The sequence below is a fragment of the Amphiura filiformis genome, unplaced genomic scaffold (genome assembly GCF_039555335.1).
Source record: "Amphiura filiformis unplaced genomic scaffold, Afil_fr2py scaffold_44, whole genome shotgun sequence".
Classification (NCBI taxonomy): Eukaryota; Metazoa; Echinodermata; class Ophiuroidea; order Amphilepidida; family Amphiuridae; genus Amphiura; species Amphiura filiformis.
The window spans coordinates 906,058-933,255 of NW_027305508.1; the positions used below are offsets into that span (position 1 = coordinate 906,058).

The 27,198-nt window shown below is 37.6% G+C and overlaps 1 protein-coding gene across 1 annotated transcript; it reads left to right on the forward strand.

Annotated features, from left to right (window-relative positions):
* The first annotated feature begins 1,428 nt into the window (after positions 1-1,428).
* On the forward strand, positions 1,429-21,277 carry LOC140144165 (acetylcholine receptor subunit beta-like 1). Its single transcript, XM_072165990.1, has 5 exons — positions 1,429-1,596; positions 11,920-11,964; positions 15,355-15,464; positions 18,072-18,801; positions 20,951-21,277. Exons 1-5 carry the CDS (start codon positions 1,429-1,431, stop codon positions 21,050-21,052), a joined length of 1,155 nt encoding a protein of 384 aa, XP_072022091.1. The 3' UTR covers positions 21,053-21,277.
* Positions 21,278-27,198: the final 5,921 nt, after the last annotated feature.

Sequence of the window (27,198 nt, forward strand, 5' to 3'; positions counted from 1 at the left end):
TTTACAGTCCAAAATGTGCAAAAAGCTTGTATTCAAAATGTACCTAATAATTGTCCTACAAGTTTCTCATTTCAGTTGAGTCAAATACCAATCTTTAATCCTATTGTTGAAGAGGATAATAAGCTTATACCTATAGTAAATAGCTTTAGTCTTTGTTTGCTTTGGCTAAATCCTGTTCAAGTGGTGGGTTAACCAACAATTAACAATGAGAGGACATTCCTGAACCTCGTTGACTTGGGGATGATTTGGAGTGACCGCCAATTATAACCATTTGATATTTAGTACCAGCAATATAGAAAATGAGATATATTGAAGCATCAAAATAATGTACCTTTTTACTGAAGGAGCAAAGTTTAACAAGCCATAGCTCCGCTTCTGGATATTGTTTGAAGTCAAATGATATATCATTGTAAAGCTTATGATATATATTTTCTAAACACGGAAGAAAACAAAATTGACCAGGGGCCGACTATACACGAGCGTTTCGATGTGGATGGTCACATATCAGAACCGGGGATGGTTCCCCTTCTCTTTTCGACTAGCTTTTACACTTAATAACGTGCACAGAGGTTGACTCATTCTATACCCCACCCCACTGTGCTGGAATGTATGCATTTTCAATGCGCCATTTATTTACTGTCATACTGCAGTTACTGTCCGTTTTCCTATACACAATACACAGTGCTCTCACCATTGACGCGTGACCGCTATAAATAATGTATGTTAGAAGTATAGGCAATTGCCTAGTTAACGTCACTGTGTGAAAAATAACCGGCCAATATTTAAAGTACTCTTCTAAAATTCTAGAAAATATAGTTTTGTAACATGTCCTAAATTTTTAGCTAATTTAGATGTTTGGAAATATTCGCACTTTGATGTTTTAGTGTATGTTATAAGTAATAGGACATTGCCTTGTTAACGTCACTGTGTGAAAAATAACCGGCCAATATTTAAAGTACTCTTCTGCAGTTCTAGAAAATATTGTTTTGTAACATGTGGTAACATGTCCTAAATATTTAGCTAATTTAGGTGTTTGGAAATATTCGCACTTTGGTGTTTTAGGAAGGATATGTAAACGACAGATAACACCAAAAATATGAAGAAATTATTTCCAAACCGTGTTACGGTCCACAGTCATTATGTTTCTCATTTTCAAGAATGCTGGGTAACAATATGCACACTATTGTCTCATGTCGTGAACAAAGTATTGTTACCTTGCGTTTGCTTTATAATCGTTCACCCAACTGAAAATATAATACCAGCTCATTGCTCATTACACAGGTAAAACAGAAACATATGTAGTGTGGATTTAACCAGAGAAGATCTGATGTAACATAGTTGAGCTGTTTTCAATGAGTGTTATTTTGGTTTAATAGCTTTTAATGAGGTTTAAGTCCTGCAAAGGTCGTGGTGAATTCTACTGTAGACATGACTGCATCATGTTGTGTTTTGATTACAGAAACAATATCCAAAACGAACTCGGAGACAAAACTCATTGCAGACCTTCTCGCTGGTTATCACCCAAGTGTTGTCCCTTCTGACAATGGACCGGTTGAAGTAGGGATGGGATTCGGCATGGGCTACTTCGATTTCATTGTAAGTAGCAGTATGCACAAAAAGTATCCGTACAAAGGCCATATCTTAGGCACTAGCTATAAAATTACATAAAGTAGTCAATAGATGAACAATATTCTGCGTATTTTGATACCTTTTATTCGGCACAATGCGACTTTATTTCCCCAACTTATACAATTTAACTATGAACACAGCGTATGAATGTTGACAGGCTGAACGAGCCGTTAAAAAGCCGGCAGGAATCGCCCTGAAGAAGAAAATATATCCAAATATTTGCTTACTTTTTCTCGCTTTTGTATTCAACTTGGTATATTGCATTACTAGTGGGAATCGCGCTTGTTTTAAGTGTACGGGTACTGTTTGTAAGCAGTAATATTATATCAGTAATTCAAATACATTACCGGTTTCGTATTTCTTAGCAATACGTTCAGTTCGGGAAGCGTTGCTATGAAATTGTGATCCGAGGTCAAAGGTCAGGTCAAATATAAAGTTGCTCCAATTGATCTGATACTCGGGGGAAATGATTCCTGACACTTTGAGAGTATGAAACCGCAAAGGTCATCAGAGGTCAAAGGTGAGATCAAATTTAAAGTTGCTTCGATCGAGCTGTAACTTGCAGAAAATGATCCCTGACACTTGGGAAGTATGTAACCGCAAAGGTCATTTGAGGTCAAAGGTCATACCAAATTTAAAGTTGCTCCGATTGGCCTGCAACACGGGAACAATGATCCCTGACACATGGGGAGTATGAAAGCTCATTCAAGGTAAAAGGTCAGAAAAGATCAAAGGAGGTCAAATATTTAAATGGGCCCGATTTGGCATAAATGTGACGTAAATTATCCTTGGTTTGAGACAGCATGAGTAGTCAACCCGAGTTTATCCAAGGTTAAAGGTCAAATGAGGTCAATCAGAAGCCACCGCCTGATATTCGTGGCTCGTGAGCCACAGTAGCTCTAGATCTTCTTCTTCTTCCATTTCTTTCGTCAAACCATCTTTTAAAAATGCTACTAGTGCCAGACGCTTACGCCAATCTCAACTAAACGTGGCCACAAGAAGACTGACCCAAGCTCCATCTAAGTTATACACAGTTAGGGATGAAAGGTCATGTAGGGGTTATTAGAGGTAATTATGTGTCAGGCTGATCAAAGTTGAATTAAGTTATACAGATAAGGTTCAAAGGTCATATAGCGGTCAATAAGGATAATTTAGTGAAAAATGCTGCTCTTCCTTTAAATTATATGCTGACCATCAAATTTGGCCAGAAGAACCACTGGCCCAAATTGTACTACAGGTTGGAGGTCAAAGGTTCCCTGGGCCTCAAGGAAGAACAGATGATTAATTGTGTTATCAACTGATTGAGTGTCCCAGGTTAAAGAAGAAATAAAACAAACAAACAAACAAACAAAGGTCAAATGAGGTCACATGTTAAAATTTGCCCGACTTGGCTTAAACTTGGTTTAAATCATCTTTGACATGAGGGGAACATGAGGAGGTCACCTGAGGTCAAAGGTCAAATGTTAAAACGAGCCCGATTGGGCTTAAACTTGGTGCAAATCATCATTGATATAAGCCAACCTGAGGTTATCCAAGGTCAAAGGTCAAAAGAGGTCACATGGTAAACTTGACCCAATTGGGCTTAAACAAAGCATCATTTATATGAAGGAAACATTAAAAGGCAACCTGAGGTTACCCGAGGTCAACGGTCATATGAAATCAAATGTTAAAATGGGCCCGATCGGACTTAAACTTTGTGCAAATTATCTTTGACCATGAAAAAATGGTCAAAAGTCAAATGAGGTCAATCAGAAGCCGCCGCCTGATATTTGTGGCTCTTGAGCCACAGTAGCTCTAGTTTCCTTCTATATCTGTGAAACACTAACATTTTCACCACTCTGAACTTTTTCACGACCCACATTACAATTACAGAGCCTATATCATTAAAACCGCAGTTCCGGAGCTCTGCAGAGTCTATGATACAACAGTCCAGGCTGTCTTGATTTTGTTTGTTTATTTGTTTTTATGTTTAACCAGTCGGTCCGGAGTATGCCCCCTCCCGTAGAGAATTGTGAAAAGTTATGCCAATAAGCCTGAAAATGCACCCAAAGTCTATCCCCACCTTTCCACTATGACCCCCCTGCACTGTACAATAGACCACATTTTCACAACTTGTGGAAGCAGCAGATTATCTGTAGGCTGTTTGTACTCCAGGTGTGTACAATTACTTGTTTAGCTAATAGCCTCAATGGCAGTTTCTCTTGACCAAGAGGCTGACAGTAAAATGCACTTGATTTTATTGGAAGTGGCTTTTTTCCTTTGATCTTTATCTTCACATTAAATTGTTTCTCTCTTTTCTTTCCATATAGGTCAGCAAACCTAGCATGCTTTAGTTTTTTTAGTATGGGTTTTAAGAGCATTTAGTTTTTGAGCCTGGTTCCATTAGGACTCAAGTATATCTCCGCACGGACCAACCATTTTAAGGTGGTACTACACCCCCTGATAAATTTTGTGACTAATTTTGCATTTTTCTCAAAAATAACTAGACACTGGTGACAAAAGTTATGTATAGGGACAAGGAATCCAACTACTTCACTGAAATTGTAGTGATTCAAGACAAGTGGTTCATTATATATATTAAGAAATGATGCGCATTCTAGCGGTACCTCTTTTTTTTATCATACGTACCGCTTGTCTTGAGTCACTAAAATTCCAGTGTAGTGACTGGATTCCTTGCCCCTATTATATACATAACTTTTGTTACCAGTGTATTATTAGTTTTTGAGAAAAATAGTCACAAATTTATCAAGGGGTGTAGTACCACCTTAATCAAGCAAGCTACATGACTACAAGATACTAAATTGCTGCTTTAGTTCAATTTCTTTTAAAAATGCTGTTTGCAATATTGTTTTGTTGTTGTTGTTGTTGTTGTTGTTGTTTCTTAATTTATAGTTTCTTTTGTTTTATGATCAATCACTTTTAAATCATGGATAAGTGAGCTTATGATTTAACCATTTTCATGTCTATTTTGTCAAGTATAATATCAAAAATGACTCTTTTAAAATATGTATGGTAAATTAATAGCACTGTATATGTGAAAATACTCCCCATTCCAGAAAAATACAGCACTAATGTTTTGGTATTAAAAATATTATCAAGTTCTGCCAAATGAAACATAGCTCAATCCTAATCATTCATTTAGTTCACATTTACCATGTTTACAAGAAACATTTTTAAACACTTAAAAGTGTTCTTTTTGCATGAATACTGGAAAGCGACAACATTTTATGTTATACGTAAGTTTTAAAGAATTTGATTTTCCAAATATCGGGTCACCTTCCTTTAACAGTACGTCAGTTTACTTAAGCCAACGAACCGTTGAAATCTTACAAAGATGACGAGCTCGTTTTTCTTTTTACAGTAGAATCTTTCAGAACTTGGGTGCACAAAGTTCACATCCAGCACCAAACAATATGTTTTAAGCAGTATACGAATTGGTCGTTACATGACAACAATAGTGTTTTGCAACAATTGAAAAATTCAATCAATTTTATTAACACCATATGTTAAACTTGTTCATTAACTTGAACCTTGACGGTACAACACATAACGTAACAAGGGCCGCATGAACGGAACTATTAAAAAACATCAATATTTTGGTTTAAATATTGAACTTTGCAATATACTAGTATTTAAAGCGCTTCATATGAATCTGAATTCATTATTGATCTTTAATTTTGTGGAAAACATACAGTAATTCCTATATTTTAGTTTCATTTCTCTGCGACCCAATATAAATTGACAAGACAAGACAAGACAAGACAAGAACAACAAAAATAATAAAGGTCTGAATTTGAAACATTTTACTCTCTTTGAATAGATTCATCAGGTTTGTTCTGATGAGTAAATAGACATTATGGATTTTAGTTTGACAAAACCAAGTGAATATTTGGTACTCACTACAATATTTCGTCCTACTCATCGGAGTGTAGTGAGTACCAAATATTCACTTGGTTTTGTCAAACTAAAATCCATAATGTCTATTTACAATCGCAAATTTCCAATTTGCGAGTGTTCTGTTTTTGGTCAGTTCTTCTTTCTTTCTTCTGTCAAACTTTTAACGAGCCATTGTAGCCATATGCTTTAGGCCAATGTAACCATATTTGGTCACAAGGACCATTGGGTAGGGGCACAAATGTTACATGACCAACTCGAGGTCAAAGGTCATCCAAAATGTGATTTTCACTAAAAATGCTTCTTCTTCCACAAATTACATAATACAATGACGTCACTTGCATACCTGCATCGCCTTTAGCCAGTGTCTATAAGTTGTACAAAGAATTGGGGTTAAAGGTCATTAAGGGGGTAAAATCTTACAATTGCATTATCTCGACATCCATAAGGGGTGTGGGGCTCAAACTCGTTAACAACAAATCTCATGACCAGGGGAACATTTTACAAGGGTCAGGTCAAAGGTCATGCAGAGGTCATATTTTAGAAATGCATTTTCTGTACATCTGTAAGGGGTACGGGACTCACACTCTGTGACAACAAACTTGATGACCAGGGGAATATATTGGAACACTTTGTAGGGGTCAGGTTAAAGGTTATCTGGGGTCAAATCTTTCTGGACATCTGTAAGGGGTATGGGGCTCAAACTCAGTGATAACAGATCTCATGACCAGGGGAACATTTTGCAGGGGTCAGGTCAAAGGTCATGCAGAGGTCAAATTTTAGAAATGCATTTTTTGGACATCTGTAATGGGTACGAGGCTCAATTTTGATGACAACAAACCTTGTGACCTGGGAAACATTAAGGTCAAATGTCAGATCAAAAGGTCATTAAAGGGTTACATGCCTGGCGATTGTCTGCGCTCTGTGAGCGCAAATTATCTCTAGTTTAACTTTCTGTCTTTTCCTTTTTTACATTTTACACAACGTTTCTCACATTCCATACAAAACTAAGTAACGTTCAGTTATGTATGTCCTAACCGACTAGTATATTCCGTTATGAAATTCACGTAAATTTGTCCTGTCAAACTTTGTCCTTTCAAAATTGGTAGGACCTTTTGTTTCTACAGATTGAAAACTGTGTGTCATACTGTTATTGTTATTTCTAGTAGTGCAATGGCAAGGTGCGCACATTTTGATGAAGGTAAATCTGAATAGCGTGCCACAAATCTTTTGAAGCGTAATATTTTGTGACTACCATTCTTATCCTGTAATGAATAACCTTCAATTGAAGACCAGAGCGCAAGAAGACCGTAAGTCCACTTGGCCCCTCAACATGTATAAACTCAAGTTGCGTATAGTTTCGTATAGTTTGGTAATGTTTTATACATGTTCAGGGCCCAAAACAAATCTTGCACAACCTTTCATGATGTTTTCACCCTGGAACATGTTGTGAAAGGTTGTGGGTTCGAACCCCCACCGCGGCCAGTGTGTTGCGTCCTTGGGCAAGACGGCTTAATTGTAAAATGGTGTAAAATGGGGAGCTGCTGGGGGTAATCACAATCTAAGTCAGCTGAGAGTACCTGCGCATCAGTTGCGGACTTGTGGAAGCGGAAATGATTCTGATATATCCTAATGGCAGCGGAATAATTGTTGAAGTGTGCTGGTACTTAGATGTAGCGCACGTTAAATCACCGACATTATTATTATTATTATTATATTTAACATTATAAAACCCTAAGAAACTATACGTAACTTTATATAGTGTATACATGTTGAGGGGCCATGTGGACTTACGATCTTCTTGCGCTCAGGTCTTCAATTATGTATCACAATGTGCAGAGTCATAAAAAACAAGAACTACAGAGGCATATTCATAATTCCATGCCAAATTGCCGTGACTGAAAAACAATCTTCCAAACTCAAAATGGTTGGTTTAATTCTCCTATTCTGAAGCAGATCATAATAATTATTTGTTTTCTGTGTAACACAAGACATATCGGGGTCAGTTCTTTAATTTCTCAATATGGTAAAATGCTCCAAATTTTTCTAAACAATGTCGCTACCGGTGAACATTTCTTATTTTGAACAGGCACGAAAACGCCGACCGGCGCAGACAGAAACATAAAAGACGATTTGAATTATGCAGAAAAAAAGAAATTAATTTCAATACATTGCGTGTGAAATACAGGTGTTTAATAGAAGTAAATGATAAATGATTGGAATATTTATCGTTGGTGTCAGCAAATTACATCAATTATTGTTCCCATCACAATATGGACGACATAATCAAAATAAAGTTGTGAATGTGATTCTTGCTGTTCGAGCAGTGCATGCTGGGAAGCAGAGAACAACCTTTGCCAAAACTCTGGACACCAGGTGTGTCCTCCGTGCATCAAGAGTAGTAACATAGAGTAGACGTTGAGATGGCACTCTATTCACGTGGTTTCTTTTCAAACGCAAAAAGATTACAAATTTTGATGGTTTGCAAGTGAAGAGTGTCCGCAATATCGATTGATTACATGACTGTTATGAATGATTTATTAGGTATTTCAATGCAATCACGTCGATCCATTAGTGCGTATTTATGAAAGTATGAAAGTACTTGCAATGTGAGTTCAATGAACTACGCCCTAATATTGATTGAGTTTCAGCCCTCCATACACAGATGAACAAATACAATAGGCGAAGGTCAAGACATATGACCTGCTTAGTGACATGTTATAATGAGTTGATGAGTTATATAAAAACCTGAATATTATAAAGTCTTCGTTTGTATTTTCATTTCTAGAATTAAGGTTTTCCAGTACACGGGATGTGCATGTACTAATTTAATGCTATTTTTTTTAATGAATGCGTGTTCCCGGTTGGCTTCTTTTTCACAGTATGACAGCTGACCAACCCATCCAACGTGACCGGCATGATCACAGACGTCCAAAACAATAAAGCAATGCAACCAGTTTCTATTTTCCTTGCTCTAGCGATTTCATAGTGTCAGTCCGTTGGTAGTATGCCGCGTATTATTTTATCTCCTCGTGCTGCATGGATGCGTTTTTATGGGTCTACAACATCCGAAATGGGGCTGACTCCCCCGATTCTGCATGCTTGTTGCGAAAAGATATCAGACGAAGAGAGACTGACCAAATGGAGAACGACTCAGGCGCTGTGCAATAATTATGACCCCTGGGGAGGGTAAAATGGGGGGAGGCAAGAAATTTTTGGCGAGCCGAAAGGGGGGGCAAGCAATTTTAGCAAGCCGAGAGGGGGGCAAGCGATTTTTGGCACACATTCATCATTTCATGGGGCGCCTTTTAAATTAAAAAAAAAAAAAGGTTCGGAAAACCGTACGGAAACGCTTAAATATGCAAATTTTCCTGCTCGCTGCGCTCGCAACATGTATAGGTAATTAGACAATTAGATAATTATTGCCAGGCTTATTGATAATAATCGTATGGTATTGAATGTCGTATGGATCCCCCCTCTCTCTTCCCCTCCTCCCCTCTCTCCCCCTCCTCCCTCTCTCCCAGGCGCGTAGCAAGCGGGTGGACTGGGTGGACAAAATCCATGGGTCCCGACTCCCGAGGGTTCAGGGCCCCGAGCAAAAGAATTTGAATTAAAATCCCCATCATGCAGTTATTGTTAACTACATGTATGCACACAACACAGGGGCACTCACAATAGGTAATTGACCCGTACTGGTAACGCTATGTTGTAGATATAGGAGATGAACTAGTTAGCATCATATATCAAAAAGTATAAAAGCTATGATTTTAGTACTTGCTCTATCTTTCAATTACTAATTCTTTTCAAAATATCTGAATTTTTAATCCGGTATAAGCTTTAATAACGGGGGGGCATACATTTGTATGAGAAAGGAAATCTACATCTTATGCAAACTCCCGTGTTAATCCAATGCACATTTTGCTTCACCGGGCCGCCCTGACTTGGTCGCATTTGTAAGAGGGGTGCCACGAAAACGTAATAGGTACAAATTTAGTACTTTCTGTCAATCAAGTATGGTTTATTCTCTACATGTCAATCTTTAAATTATTAGCATAGTCCTTATAATAACGGGGGACCGCCTTGATGAGTAAATGATAGCAAACCAGTAAAAAATACCCCAAAACTCAGTCAGTGGAGCTCCGCCCGTACATGTCAATAGCGTCATTATCGATTGGATTAGTCGACCGTAGCGGACAATTCGATCGCTCATTGGATTAATATTATTACGTGGTAAGAAATTTGGACACTCGATTACTATAATGGTTTAGTACTGCATATCTCGGTTTAATCCTCACTAAGCGGGTTTATGGCTGAAAAGGTCACGGTGAATTTGCCGTGGACAAAACCGCACTATGTCCATTAGAACATCACAGTAAAGAGGCTGAGATAAATGGCGGTAAAAGGACCCTTGTACGTACGAGTGTACGGGGATATAATCGCAATTTTTCCTAAGTTCAATGTCAAATATTTTCTATCTAGAATATGTAAATTGTTGACATGGAATGATTTATATACTGGGATTTATGTATACATTATTTTTTCAAAGGTTTCCATGACTACTTGATTCATGAAAAGACGCATGAATAATCTCATAATGATCAAATGACCCGTGAATTCTGTATAGCTAAGAATTACGTTCATTACACATGTTACAGGTAGACTTAGGACTATTAAATTTAGTTAATATGATGATAACAATATGAACAGACTTCGTCTTCCATTTTTTTGCAGTCATTAAAGTTTCAAAAGTCATAATCATACATTTTGGCCAAGGATTATAGACTTCAGCAAACATGGAAACATATGAATTAATTTATATAGTTTACCAAATTAATTCAGATAAAATAGGTAGCTAATTAAATTATTGTAAATAATTTCAATAGTGCACTTTGAAAATCAAAATTTGCAGCCCATGCAGTTTTTCATTGTTTATTTCTAGCCCGGCAAAATTCATGTATATTAAAGATAGAAAAGGGAGTCGCAAATGGCCATTTGCCAATTTATGGCTAATTAAACCATATAATTTTGGCCCACTTCGTTTTCTTATTTTCCTAGAAAAATACTGGCATTTTCGATATTTCACATTTACGTTAGAGGGAGGGGATGGATTCAGCCTCCTAGCGAAAGGACTTTTGTTTATAGGACTTCGTCGAACTTCCAGGTTGTTTCCTAAGGGATAAGGCTATTAAAGGAGATGTTAAAAGGCCCCATATTGCTCCTTGTCCATAGGCCCCCGAGACTCTTGTTTCTGGATGGTAACATAAGCACCACAAATGTGTGGGGGCCCAAAATAACACTGAATAAGGCTAAAATAGATATGTGACAAATATTCTTTTGAACAAAAATAAATAAATAAATTTCCACCTAAGTAATAGTATTTGCTCATCTTTCTAGCATTTTACCAGTCATTCCAGAGTCAGAATCTTCCATATCTGAGAAGTCAGATTCTATGTAGACAGTGTCATCTAATGTGCATCAACGTCTTCCTCTTCTTCCTCTGTGACATCTATATACTAAGAGTTCCTCTAGGCGTGAATGAAGAACAGCTCTTTCTGTCCAAACTAGTTCTATGACCTCTTCTGTTATGGTTGCCTTATCCAGCCATGCTTTATCGAAGGAGGGACTTCAGGAATGTTCGGTTCGGACCCTTATGTTGAAGAAGATGGTGGGTGAAGGTGACACAATCACAAGGAAGTCAAAAGTAGACCTGGCAAAATTTCCACATTGCAAAAGGTCACTCATTCCGCATGTCAAACGTGCAAATTTATAGTTTTTATAACCATTTTGGGCGCCATTTTGAAAATACATTGACACTTGGGACTTTTTTTTCTTGATATCAACTTTAGTTTATGCTGAGCTCTTTAATTAAGCTAAAAAGGTTAGTTTGGTTCAGAAATTGTGTTCATATATGGTAATTTATAGTGGTTACCTGCATTTGGAAAAAAATTTTGGGGCCCGTTTATAATTTTGGAAACATCGTGATTATGTTTTGGGGTCATCTCAGGAACCTAAAAAAATTGGTTTGGTTGGGTTCGGGGTGCTTCTAGCTCCCCCAGTATTATACTATCGGGAAGTGCATGGTCACACAAATTTACGCATAAGTGGTACATCATGTCAGTGAGCTCAATTGACATAGGTCAGTCCTTCCCGGCATAGGTGCCAATTACATGTTACTCATTTCGGCCACAAATGGACGATTAATTCTGCGCTCTATAATAGAATGTGACTTATGTCCGACTTTAGATTGATTTTGCTTGAACACAGCACAAAATAAATAAGTGATAATTATACTTGGAATTTGAAATACATACTAGAAGGTCTGTTTTGATATGGATACTATTATTATTTTCAAGTGTGTTGTTTTAAATTTTATTCTTTTTTTTTTTTCAAAAATAGGACGAGACAAAAGAGTTAGCCATTGCCAACGGATTTCTGTTTCGAGTAAGTGATTTCTTCTTTATTATTATCCCTCAAAACCGGTTTAACCCACCAGAGTCTGGTCTAAGTCCAGAGACCTCAGAGATTCCTGCTTTGTGGACGCAACGTCTGAGGATATGTGCTTTTGAGCTCATTGCACAATGGTTGGTGTGTATGCAGGTGCTCGGGATCATTTCGGCTGATGGAGTTCGTGTCAGCACTGGAATATGCGGGGAGCGGAACGGTTGGGGTCCCTAAAACCGGTTTAACCCACCAGAGTCTGGTCCTAAGTCCAGAGACCTCAGAGAATTGTTTGATGCCTACCCAAGACAATGAGATATGCAGCTCAAGAAATACTTCCCGAGGCACCTTCAAAGAGGCATTATAATGGAGTGTTCATCTGTATTAGGGTGAAATAAGGCTCCAAAGGTGACTGCGCTGGTGCTCTACCAATGAACTACTTCTCGTGTAATAGCTATTTAGAGTTAATTTGTCAAGACCAAGTGAAAAACTTACGTTTTTCTGCTGACAGTTTCGCCAGAAACCTTCTGGCTTTCTCAAAGAATTGATGATGTTATTGATCTTTCTGCTTGGAGCCGGAACCTTGACCGGATGTGTTGATTTTCCCGGAAGTAGTATTCCTGTCTCCATCGGTGGTCTTGAGCAGAGGATCAAAGATGTGACTCAGAAAGAACATGCCCTCGTCTCTGTTCATGGTCTTGTCCCCTCTCTTGCAAATCCAGATCGCTTCCTTTACTCATCTTGCTCTGCGATTTTCTTCTCTGTCGATGATTGATGAACTGTCCCAGTCTATGATATGGTTTTCCCTTGACACATGATCAGTAATTGCGGACTTATTTATTTCTGTAAGAGATTTCGTTCTTTTGGAGCGTGTGTATTTAAGCTGGCCCGCTTTTTATGCTTCCCGTTTGTGCTCACTCATGCGGACGCCAAATTGTCTTTTGGTCTCACCGATGTATGTTTGGGGGCAACTTTTGCACGGGATCTCATAAACACAATTGGCAGTTCTTTCTCTTTCTTGTTTGTCCTTGGGGTGAACAGGAGCTTAGTGCAACTTTCAAAATCCGACTTGAAGCCGCTCAAGCGCCCATAACTCAACCAAATGATATCGTAGAGCTACAAAAGAGGTATCAAAATGCGCAGGAGAAAGCTACGCTTTATAAACATTAAATAAGTTTTTGCTATATATTTCACTTCCCGGTATATTATATCTGGCCAACTATAATCGTTTCGATACTTTCTGGGTTGAGTTTACTTTGGTTGTAGTAAGGACGAAGCTCATTAATTCCATGATGTCCTCGACTTCAAGCAATGTTCCATTTTTAAGATCTTGGTCGCGAGAAAGGCGATCTCTAATTATTTCAAGCGTTTGGTTTACCGGGGTGTTGGTGAACAATGATACTACGTCATGTGACACAAAAATTTCGTCTTCTTCCAAAATCACTTCACCTAAATCTTGAGCCAAATGTTGGGAATTGTTTGCATGGTGGATGGAAGTGCCAACAATAATTATGGCCAGTATATCTGCCAATCCAAGAGAGGTGTTGTAACCTATGCTACCAGTATAATCAACAATTACCTTGAGGGGATTGTCTGGTTTGTGAATCTTGGGGGTGGCATACAGACGGGGGGGGGGGGGTCACTTCTTCCGATGGTCTAAGCAGATTATATTGAGCTTAAGTAATTTTGACTTCACCACGTAACTTGCTCAGAATTGTCATAAGTTGTTTCTTGTATTTGGCAGTAGGATCGGTAGCTAGCTTTTCATATGTTTTTTAATCAGAAAGCAAAACATTGATTTTCTCATCATAATCTACACTGTCCATGACCACTGTGGCCTTTCCCTTGTCTGCCGGAAGGATGGTGATTATTTTGTTTTTCTTTAGATCATTTAGGGCCCGTTGCTCTTCTTTTGTGATGTTAGATTTGGGTGGTTTTGAACCCTTTATCGCGCCAGTAACTTCGGCTCGTAAAACCGTGGCTTCCGCATTCGGCAACTTTTGACATACCTGCTCAGTCGCGACTACCAAATCCACAATTGGAAGTTCCGAAAGGGCGATGGCGAAATTAAGGCCTTTAGCCAAAAGCGATGTTTCAGGTTTTTTGAGCTTATATTTAGAGATGTTTACTACCCACCTCTTTAATTGCGTGCCGCTGAGATCTATGTCTGGTTCATTATTCGGTTTTTGTTTCTCTCGGAGGGCATCCAATTTTCTTGACATGTCGATCTTTGGCAGTGTTGAATCCAGCTTGTTTACATTTGTCAATATGGGACAATGAACCATTCCATGAACAGAGACGACGGCACGTTCTTTCTGAGTTACATCTTTGATCCTCTGCTCAAGACTACCGCTGGAGACAGACATACTACTTCCGGGAAAATCAAAACATCCGGTCAAGGTTCCTGCTCCAAGCAGATGGATCAATAACATCATCAATGCTTTGAGAAAGCCAGAAGGTTTCTGGCGAAACTGTCAGCAGAAAAACGTAAGTTTTTCACTTCACTTGGTCTTGACAAATTAAAGTCTAAATAGCTGATTAATTAACAGACCTGATGAACCTCTTCAGTTCTTATAAATTTTCAGCAATTTTGATGATATTTGTCTGAAATATTCCTATCCCTTAAGGGATGGGGTATGAACGTTTGGACAGTATTTATTGTGGGACATTAGAGCACATCAGACATATCGAATTGCATTCTGAATACGAAGAATGCCCGGGAAGAATGTCCTTCTGATATCAAATAATTTTGACTTTTGAAATTCAAAATGTAATACACATTTTATGGCAAATGATTAAAAATTGATACTTTGAAATCTGATGGTTTATACTGAAAGTGTATGTAGGTGGGATAAAAAGCCGACGATCAATTGAAAATTTTGACCTTTCGTATTGTCTTTTGGGAAAAAATCCATATCTTCAATATGAAAGGTCAAAATTTTCAATTGATCGTCGGCTTTTCCTCCCAGCTACATACACTTTAAGAATATATCATTAAATTTATAAAATTTACTTCGAGGACTGTTATATATCAAAAATGTGAAAAATATCATATTTTAATAATTTGTCATAAAATTTGTATTATAGCGTGAATTTCAAAAAATGAAAATTATTTGATATCAGAAAGACATTCTTCGTATTCAGAATGCAATTCGATATTTCTGATGTACTCTCATGTCCCACAAAAAATACTGCCGAAACGCTCAAATCGCTCATTCCAGATCCCTTAACATTGTAGCACATCTACTGATCACTTGGTGGTCTTGGTATGGCCCCGGGTATGGCGGCGCCCATGGGTCACGTGGGCATTTAATTTAGTGCCTTTTATTTAATACCCTATGGTAACTGTTAAAGACGCGTATGAAACTAACACACAATTTCTCATTTCTACAGTTTTGGTTCGATCATCGCTTGCAATGGAGAGCAGACGATTACAATGGTACACAAGTAATAACCATTGACCGAAATACCATATGGGTTCCGCATATTCAAGTAGAGAATAGGTAAGATAAACACCTGGCAAAATATTTCAAATAGAATCAATTCTTTTGTTCTGCAAGACTCACTCAGTCATTTAATGAGGCAATACAAACGATCGAATTTGGTGTTGAAATTAGCTAAATTTTGAGTTACAACTTTTCAATGTAAAATTTATTTTCTCGGCCAAATAAAAAGCAATCATTTTCATTTTTTCAGTAAATCTCAGGTCAAATTGTAGTGCTTGATACTGTATTTTTTTTTCAAATCCTAGTGTTAAACTTAGGCGTGAAATTCAGTCATTTCGTGTAAGATTTTCGATTTTGATAGGCTTAAACTCTGCCCGCGAGCCTTTTTTTTTGATCAACCTTTTAGCTTTTCAAAGTAATATAGTTCGCTAATGAAGGATTTTTCCCAACTTTCTAACGCACATCACCGTGAGCGATATATCATAGTTTTGTCAGAATTTCCGTTTTGATTTCATCATTTTTTATTCCCGCCTGAAAAATTTCAAAATCAACGCGTGAAATCAAAAGCTAATACTAGCATTGTGGATCGATATCCCTGGGTTTAATAGGAATACCGGCATGGGTACAGTGTTGCCAGAACTTCAATATAGCAACGAAATTCCCAGACCTAATGGCGCTCCTCCTGACCACAGCCGCGTAGCTGGGATTTTTTCCAAGGGGGGGGGGGGGGTAAGCCTGTATGGAGCGGTGGCCCAAATCCACCAAATTTCCCCGCACTTGGGGGGGCGGGGCCCAAATAGACAATTTTTGCCAGGCTTATTGAATATAATCGTATGGTATTGCATATCGTATGGATTCTCCATCTCTCTTCCCTCTTCTCCCTCTGTCAGGTTTTTGTTTTTAAAAAAACCTGTTGAAGCAATTATTTAAAATTGCTTACCTAAAAACAGAATAACTTGGATGTTAATACTTGACGTAGTGTTTCAATTGTGTGACTGGGTATGGTGCCTTTTGTTTGTGTTTGTTTGAAACTGCTTTTGGAAACCCACCGAAAGTCATAGGCCCTAATGAAGCAGCCAAAACAATACCAGGTTAAACATGGAAGTTTATAAAAACCTATAAATAACCATAAGGGAAAAAAAAAAAATTTGTGGCAACAATAAGCCTTGCATTGGAAGTCATGGTTAAAGTATGTTGAGTACCACCCCAAAGTTTCCCCACATACACCCCCACTACCCACCTCACACACCTCTGCACCCACCCCACCCCATAGCCTGCATGCACATGATATTACATAATAATATATAGCATAATACATTTAGGTATACGCCTACATGTCAAATTAAAAACAAACCCGAACACAAGTCTGAAGGGTGTCATGAAAATGGCAACCCGCGATGGGGGGGGGGGGGGGGGGGGAGGTCATACAAAATTCACCTGGAGATAGGAGGGACAGAAGATTATAATATATAGACCCACACGATGTGCGTTCCAGAGGTGGGAAATATCTTTCTTTAGCAAACTATATTAGTTTGAGACGCTAATAAACCAAATACGGACTAACCTAGGTAAACAAACAAACAGACAGACAAAATGGTTTTCATAATCATGGAATCCATATAAATTGAAATTGCAGGCTATCACGGGAGCAATTTTTTTAAATTCACCTCATTTACCAGAAAAGCCAATTGGGGATTTGGGCTACTAAATCGCTGGTCGGGCAATATGCTTTTCAATGGAAAATTGCCCTGGATGACAACAATGAAAATATAGACTATTTCTGCTGGTTGCTCACGAGATAAAAGTACTAAGTTTGACATTTTCGGAGCATGAAGGAAAAAGCGTAAAATAAAACGCAAATTCTGACAAAACTATAATATATAGACCCACACGATGTGCGTTACAGAGGTGGGAAATATCTTTCTTTAGCAAACTATATTAGTTTGAGACGCTAAAAAACAATTCCGTAAAAAGCTCGCAGGCGAACTCAAGGCCTATAAAAATCAAAAATATCACACTAAAAGACACAATTTGATGCTTAATTTTAACACCAGGATTTAAAAAAATATATATATCCAAGCACCAAGTTTTTAACTGACATTACTGAAGAAAAAAAAAATATTGCTTTATATTAGACCGAGATAATTAATTTCATAGCAAAAAGGTGTATCTCTGAATTGTGCTGATTTTAACATGTATCGATCGACTTTTAGCGCGACTAAGCATTTCTAAAGAATCGGTTGTCCAGGCTGCTAACTGTATATATTAAGCTTTCCAATTGCTTGATTCATCAGAATCAATGCTGTGAAGATAATTAATTACAATGCAAGTCAATGCCAACAACACCAGTGGTGGTACACTTATTCACTGATTTGTGACACAACGATGCTATTCAGTAATCTTTCTAATAGTGAGAGAATACAGTCTGTCCAAAATAGTAAAAGGTTCTCATCATAGTAAGCATAATAAGTTAAAGCGAGTCCAAATTTAAACTGGACTTCCGTGAAATGTCTACAACTGTTACAACATGTATTATTAGGAAATATCGTTGTTAGCAGACATGGAAAAGGGAAGCAAGTAAGCTTTGTGAAAGTTTATTATCATGGTTTGGTTTCAGGCCTGTGGTTTATCAGTCACGTGTTTTCCCGCTTTATTTTATTTCAGTGTAACGGTGAAGGAACCGACCGATGGCCAACTAAGGGTCTTGAGTTCAGGCCGAGTAAGTTTCAACCAACCATTACATATAGAATTCATTTGCGACATGGACCTCACGTACTTCCCATACGACAAACAATCCTGCAATATCGAATTCGGTTCTTTTCTTTACACCACCGAATTCGTTAATCTAACTGCATCCTCATATCCCTTTGTGATACCCAATGCATCCTTAGTTAAATCAGCAAAAGACTTTCAGGTGACCACATTTACTGTCAAAAGGAACGAGCCTTATAGCCAATTTGTAGCCCCCTACGGGTTCGCAGATGTGACTTACACTATTGGTCTGAAGCGCCAATCCAATGCATATACCGCTAAGCTTATTATACCATCGGTTCTCAGCAGTTTCTTAATTTTGGCTACATTCTTAATCCCAGCTGCTTCTAATGAAAAGATTACACTTTGCAGCATTCTGTTCCTATGTCTCCTGCTTCTGATAGCATTACTGCATATCACCGTGCCGGGTACTGGCGAGACGATTCTTGGGCAACTCCTGGCATTTTCTCTATTCGTGGATTTCTTTGCGACTATTATGGCGGTTGTGTCGTATAATATCAAGGTCAATGGTATTTGGAGCCGGAAGGATAGTGATATCATGTTGAAAGATATTAAGACGAATGGAGACAGTCAGAGTGACAGTGGAGACAAGACATTGGTAACACCACCAAGCATGCCAAGTGTAAGTAGAATTTGCAGTCTTTGGAGTTAGCGCCTTTAGGAACCAAACTCTTCCCATATAGAATGTTACCCTATGGTGCCAATATTTTTCCCAGAAAAATACTTTTCGAAGAAAAAATATTGAGCCCATAAACAGACTTTTCCAGGAACGAATATTTATCCCAGAAAAAATATTTATCCCAGAAATTTCCCAGTTTTTGTATTTATTACAGAAAACAATTATGCTAGAAAACTATTTCTCCAATAAACTGATTTTTACCAGTTCAAGTTTTTTACTTATCCCAGAAAAAACAAATCCCAGAAAATCATTTTCCCTAGTTCTTTATCCCAAAAATATTTTCCCTGAAAAAAGCCAAGAAAATATATCTATCCCAGAAAAATGTTTATCCCTGAAAAACATTTATCCTAGTAAAAAGTAATTTCCCCCATTTTTTTTCGGAAAAATAATGGCCCTAGTGGGACACCGTAGTTACCAAATGTTACTTTTACTACAATTCGCTGTCGTAGTGCACGTTACAATATGGCCGTTGCCAGGTCAACTGGATCACGCTTTCTTTGTTACGAACCACTGATCGAAATGATCACAACACAAAGGCTATGGCATATCAAAATTCGGAACAGGTGTATGAGCCCAGGCTTGGAGCAGTAACCAATGGTTACTAACGTGCACTACGACAGGGAATTAGGGATGACCAATGAACCATCAACTTGATTAGAACATTCCCATAGACATGCAGGGAGCTCAGCTGTGCACAGCTTGCACAGATACTTCTAAAATTGAGCTCATTCTTTTATTTTTCAATATTTATATGTAATCTTTCAATATTTATCTGTAGTCCAAAAATAGCAATTAGGAGCAAAATTGGCATAAGCATATATTTACCTTTATATATTTCTTTATATTAACATATATGCAAACATGAAACAAGCATATTGTGAAAGTATCAAAGGGGTTTCTTATGAAATGGCACTTTACTAGTCAATGGCATAAATTTTTTTCAAACCGAGGCATTGAAATCATGCATTTAGAGAACATTTGCCAAAAATCATCCAAAATGGCCGATATGGCACAAAATCAAAATTGCACTAAGTCCAGGTGAACTTTTTTTTCACAACCAAAAATGTCAATGTTATTGGGTTTAATATTACCAATTAGTAGGTGTATGCAAACAAAATCTTAAGTGCCATTGAAGCTCATTGACTCATTCACAACAATCGATGTTATCCACTTCTCTCATACATGTGTGACTTCTAACAAAAGGCGCGGGTTCCCATAGTATTCCTCATTCAAACCAATTCAATGTATGACCTTGGAGTTACCTGCATGACTTTCGCGGGCTATTTTGATACAGTTATGGTTGCACATTCAGGTACTTCTTTTGAAAGTCCTAAACAAGGTATAGCCAGCAGCAAGTTGTACATGGTATAGGCCTAAATATAAGAAAACGTTTAGGGTTGAGATCAGGTAAAAAATACATCGAATGAGCACGAAACTTTACATTTATGTTCAGAAAGGTGTCTTCTTAACATGATTCGAAAGGAGTATGGAAATTCCAAAGGGAAGCTGGTGATTTAATTTGTAACTCGAGATCTACTAGTTCAATTTTTTAACCGTTTTACAGAGGGTATGATAGAGGTATTACTGGCAACTCTGCCAAAATACAGCTCAGTAGGCCAAGGTTTTCACCTGATCTTATTGATCTGAATATTTTGTGCCATTCTTGAGCAGTGCTGAACTCAGCCACTGGCAATTAAGCGCACTGTGGCGATGGACCAATTTTGACTCGCACTTACAGTTACAGGAAAACGAAATAAGTTATGTTGCTGTAATTTGCAACATAGTTACAAATTATAATTGGCATTAACTTCCCCAAGTTTTACAGAAAAATAAAAGAATGAGCTCAATTTAGAAATATCTGTGCAAGCTGTGCACAGCTGAGCTCCCTGCATGTCTATGGGAGTGTTCTAATCAAGTTGATGGTTCATTGGTCATCCCTACCTTAAGTTGTGGAGTATAAGACTTTTGTTGGTGACGTCATCATGGTGTATCTGAATTTTCATCATGGAATACCAGACGACCCCATGAATCGGGTCGCCAAGAATGAAAATCAACATTTTGATAATTTTTTATTTTCTTTGTCCTTTTTCAGCGCAAACTGGCCTGGTTACGCTACATTGATGCTATTAGTTTCATTGTTTTCTCCATTGTGTTCGTCATTGGAGTCTCAGTAATTATGACTCAGCGAGAATGAGACAATGTGGAATACTACTGATTGCATCAACATACAGCAACAAAAGATGTAAATTTAAATCAATGTCCTGTGTTCATGTAAAAACCAATGATATGCAATGAAACCTAATGTTGCGCTTTGCTTTGAATATCGTTTTGCGAATATTGTTAATTAAACCATAGTATATTATTACTCGAAAATCCTTGATTAAACGCGATCACATAAAAGAATTCAAAAGCTGTAAGTAGTAGTGTTGTTATTATTAAAATTAGGCCTATAAATTTATTATGGTTATATTATATACTGCGCCAATAAAGTATCCTTACACTTGGAAAAATAATCACAATTTCCAAACTAAACAATATTGGAGTAAATTTGATTTTTTAATAGATGCACTGTCTAATCCTGCACATTATGACACCATATTGAATCCAATGTGACTTCAAGAAGTAAAGTTACAAGCATTGGATTAGGCGAAGGTCCAGTTTCAAAAGTGACAAGATGGCCTATTCAAAACTCCACAGACCACAAATCTGGTTTGAGAGTGGTGAATGGCTAATTTATGCGTTTGGCTTTAATTTAAAACAAAAGGAACAAAAAAAACTGAAACAAAAGAACTGACAAATAAAATGAAAGTTATGAAAAGTACAGAGAAGTAAAAACTGAAATAAAAACTGCTTTAAATAACGCTTCATTGAAGAAACTGTATTGTCTCTTTGTTGCGCTTGTTGGAATCTTTTTGCGCCTTGTATAGGCCAGTTTGTCACTTTTAAAACGGGACCTTCGTCTATTCAATTGCTTGTAACTTTACTTCTTGAGGTCACATTGGATTCAATGTGTTGTCATAATGTGCAGGATTAGATAGAGCATCTATTAAAAAAATTTACCCCAATATTGTTCAGTTTTGAAATTGTGTTTATTTTTCCAAATGTAAGGATACTTTATTGGCGCAGTATACTATTACTAAGCATTGTATATTTTATTATTATTATTATTATTTAAATATCAATAATTTTATCTAGTGGAGCTTTCATAGTACACTTACGCCCTGTAAATAGAAAAAGTATAAACAGTTTACCATGTTTACTAACGTTGGTCCGATGTCGGCATTCCGACCGTCATATTAAGGTTTGTGCGACGACGTTAACCCAACCTCGGCGTAACGACCGCCATTTTAAGATTGGCTGGCTACATTGACTCGACGTTGGCATACCAACCATCATTTATAAGGTTGGTACAACAACGTTGGTCCAACCTGGGCGTACCTACCGTCACTTTAACGTTTGCAAACTACGTTGACCCGACCATACCGATCATCATTTTAAGGTTGGCACAACAACGTTAGCCTAATATAACGTCGGCGTACTGACCGTCATTTTAAAGTTGGCTAGTTTAAGTTGGCTCGACGTTGGCATACCGACCATCATTGAAGGTTGGCTCAACAACGGAAGCATGCCAACTGTCGTTTTAAGGGTTGGTGGAATTGTTTTTTTGAAATTTCCCAGAAATGGGAGGAATTTGCCATGTTTACTGTGAATTGTTGCCTAGCACATTGATCATAGGTTCAAAATTGATGGTGCACACCAATGACCAAACTCTCTAGTTTTATATTTGAGCATGGTCACTTGTTTAAAGTCATAGGAAATTATGTAAATAGGCCTGTGTATATAATGTTACATTTCTGCTCGCGCACTTTTTCACTCAGCCGAGATTTCATAACTTTCCCTTGGGCCGATCTCCCCATCATTTGTCTAATCAAATGCTTGTAACTTTGCTTCTTGAAGTCACAATGGATTCAATGTGGTGTCATAATGTGCAGGATCAGCTAGTGCATCTATTAAAAAAACAAATTTACCCCAATATTGTTCAGTTTGGGAATTGTGATTATTTTTCCAACTGTAAGGATACTTTATTGGCGCAGTATATAAGTAGGACCTAAGTTTTTGTTTGTTTGTTTGTTTGTTTGTTTGTTTGTTTGTTTGTTTGTTTTTTCAATTTACCTCATTAGTTTGACTTAAAATGACCAGAAAACTTTCCTTACATTGTAGCTCATTGTTACTAATAATATTTTAAAACCTTTTGGCAAAGAATGATCAAATTAAAATTTGACCTAAATCGTTAAGGCTTTAATAAAGAACATAACTAACGCAAAATTGCATGGTAAAAGGAGCCCATGTGTACGAGCGTACGTTATAATTTATATGTCAAATATTTTCTATATCTATAGAAAGTTAACGGACTGGTCCAGAATAGGTAAATATCTGTTCACTGCAATCCCGACTGCAATCTATTGAAAAATAATAATGTCAATAATATTGTTGACATGACAGGGAATGACTCATATCCCCGGAATTTATCTGTACATTATTTTTTTCAAAGGTTTCCATGGGTACTTAATTCATATGAAGAAACTTGAATAACTTCCTTTGTATTTTGCAGACACTAACAATGAAGTTCGTTACAGGTAGATGACTATTTAGTTACGATAATGAAAATAATGGCTAGTGTAACGGTAATTGTGTAGGACGCCATCTACATTGTGTATTTGTAATTTGTATCTCTCATACCCCGGTAGGGGTCGATAGGGATCGAATAAAAGTTCCAGGTGGCGGCGGATGCGATATATCGCCATTTTTCACGTCGCCATTGGATTAACACATAATCATGAAATCTTCACAAACAATTCTAAATTTGTTATGTGGTGTCCAAACAAAATTATCTTACTCTAAAATCGTTGGGGTACGACAATGTACCACACTGTAAGTATGTTGTTTTTCAATTTATAAACTGCTAACCGTATATTTTTTGAATGGGGCTGTCAGCCTTGTATTTTCGCGCCTCGAACGCGGGCTCGAACGTCACGTCTCGCGTGACCTATACCGCCTGAAAACACTAACCGGTGTGTCTGTGTATGTGTGTATGTTAAGGTTATCAACTATTTTTTACCTGCCAAGTTGCGATTTGGTACAGCATCTTACGAATGGTAGTGAGCTTTGGCAAAATTGCATATTGATCATTTCATAGCGAATAATAATAATAATAATAATAATAATAATAATAATAATATATAAGCATTTGTAATGCGCCATTTATCTAGAAAATTAAATCTAATTCAAGGCGTATGTACCATACCTCCCCGTTAACAAAGAGGGCATAGCAGTTCATTTATTTCATCAAATAATATTTAGAAATCACAAGATTTTGAATTAAATCAAATACTTGAACTTACATTTTTTTGCAACTTGCTACGTTGCGTCTGAAACCATCAGACCGCTGAGCTGGTCATGTGACACTTTGAGACGGATAGGGATCGTCTTGATGGCCCGGACCCATGCTTGAGATAATTTGTGTCTCTCAGTCCCACTTTCTTATTAAGTGTCGGCTGCTCTACTCCCGGGCTCTACTCTCTCCCAGATGGCTTCCTTGATGCCTCACCTATGCCACGGTTCCTCCTTATCGAGAATCACTGCGTCCTCGGTGTCAATATTATGACCAGTGTCTTTAAGGTGGAGTTATACGGAGGAGTTTTGAGCCTCGATTATCTGGTTATATTGGGCCTCCTATGTTGATTGAATCTATATAGCTATCAAGGCTTGTTTTGTTTCACCAACATATGCAGCAGAACAATCAGCGTCACCACACACTAATCCATACACTAAGTTGGAGCGTTTTTCTTTAGATTGTTTGTCTTTAACTTGCACGAGTTTGCCACCGGGCCATCAAGACGATCCCTAGTCGTCACAAAGTGTCACATAATTATGTTGCCTATATAACAGTATTTGATTTAATTCAAAATCGTGTGATTCTAACAACTGAATGACTGAGAATATTCACTATTTAATATTTTAAAATGTCTTCTTCTCTTTGATTGTTATCATATGTGACGTGTCATGTCAAAAGGATACACTTTTGGGCAGGATCAAATGGAAAAATAGTTTGGGTTTGTTGCGAATTTGTGATGTTATTAATGTTCAAAATATTGTCTGATAGTTTCAGACCGGAATATAACTGGCATCTTGTATTTTTTGAGACAAGGTAATTCCTACTCTCGACATTGTCAATATTATTTTTAAAGGCCGATATCTCAATTTCCAATTTTATAATACCAGAATTTATATACGAACTCAATATCTTTGCTTAATGTCCGATTTCATTGGGGAAAACAGCGTTGTGGAGCAAAATATCTCTATATTTAAGATATGTAAAAACCTTAAAATTGATAACCTGCCCAAAAGTGTCTCCTTTTGACATGACACGTCACATATATAGTTCGTTTTTTTGTAATTTAACTATTTCCTGCAGCCAGTCATATTCGGATTTAATGTGTTTGTACATAAAATAAAATAAAATTGGAGATCGTGAAATTGTCAATTAATGTATACACATAACATTTATCATTAATTAACCAAATTTGACAACATTAAATGTGATAAAATTAATATTCCTTATGGTTTAAGCCTTATGTCATAAAGTTGCTTATAATACGGCATAGCTTGCCCGCTCAGTCGAACCACATCTTGAGCATGTTGAGGAATTTCAGCTCTCGGCGGCGGCTTCGAGGCTGGATTAAATTTTGTGCTGGAAAAAGCTACTCCATAAGCATTCCCTATCTGATTCCCTAATATGAATGTCTTAGACACATACCAGTTCTTCTTGATTATATCATCCCCGGATTCCCATTTCAAGAGGCTATCGTTGTATGGTATCCCAACTGCTTCACAGTATTGGCGTAGGATTGAAGCAGGGTGGTTTTGAAGATCATCAGCATCGACAATGACAGGACACGACTCTTCACCTTGTTCCTTGAGATGCGTCACCAAATCAGCAACAATCTTGAACGGATTCTCCTTTTGACGGATTCCATCACGGCATCCAATTGAACTGATCACTTGGAACGCCAGGTGGGAGAAAGTTCTGAATGAACAGTTTGCGCAATGACAGGAACGTTTTGGTTGGGTGTCTGATGATAAAGGTGTGACGGAAGCCACGTGGTATCATGTCAAGATGATTCGGGATAGATGTCACTATATCCTTGCAGAAAATTATCTTCTTTTCAGGATAATCAGCCTCCATGGTGTCCTTAACCCATTGGAAGGAGCAGATACTGTCTTCCCAACATTGTACCTCCACATTTGCATCTGAAGTTTTGGCAGCATTCTCCAAGAAAGAATCCACTCCGGGCAGGTCTTGGGTTTCTTTTTCTTCGTGGATTACATAAATACCATCTACATAGCTGATGCATTTGGTGAGGACTGTGGTTAGTGACCTAGGGAGTCCCCACAGCATAACTCGCGCAGGCTTACGGGCAATCGCTGAGTCAGACATTGTGGATGGTCGATATAAAACAACAGCTAGTCTGCAACAAAAAATACAATCATTATAGATATAATTGCCATAAAACGTCGGCCGTATCACATACTGACGCCTGCAAAATACGCATTTCGAGACAATCGAACTTGAAAATCTAGCGATTTTCATTTGCTGCATAATCTTGATTAAAATTTTATTGTTGATTAAAACCAGTTTAACAGTAATGCAAATATACCATATTTTCTATATTATTCACTTATCACTATCAAAGCATAACTTATTCTGTAAAAAATCAATATTAAATAAATACGTCACAATGTGAAAAGGACTAATGCCAATTTCGCCGTTCAAATGACAAATACGTCGCGCAAATACGTCAGTATGAGAAACAGTTGCGCAAATACGTCAGTATGTGAAATGAGCCGCGCAAATACGTCGCGCAAATACGTCAGTATGTGAAACGGCAAATTCTTCAAATTGCAGATACGATATACTGGGCTTGCGCAGTATAGGTGATCGGCAAATACGTCGTTATGTGATGCAGACATTTCAAGGTTTTGTAAATACGACATAATTAAATTAATTACTATCTTACTAATTAAGCCACTTTGAGGCATGATTTTTGGTGAATATAGAGTAGAACATAACAAACTAACATACAAATTTTCTCAAAAATGTTTAAAATGTCGAATACGTCAGTATGTGATACGGCCGACGAAAAGCACTTTAATCCGAATACTCTGTTGTGCTGAAGAGCACAAAAGGCGCTGCAATAAAAAAAAAATCACGGATAATCGTAAACTACATCATGGTACATGGACATATAGAAAGATCTCAAGAGCGGCACTTAACTACCA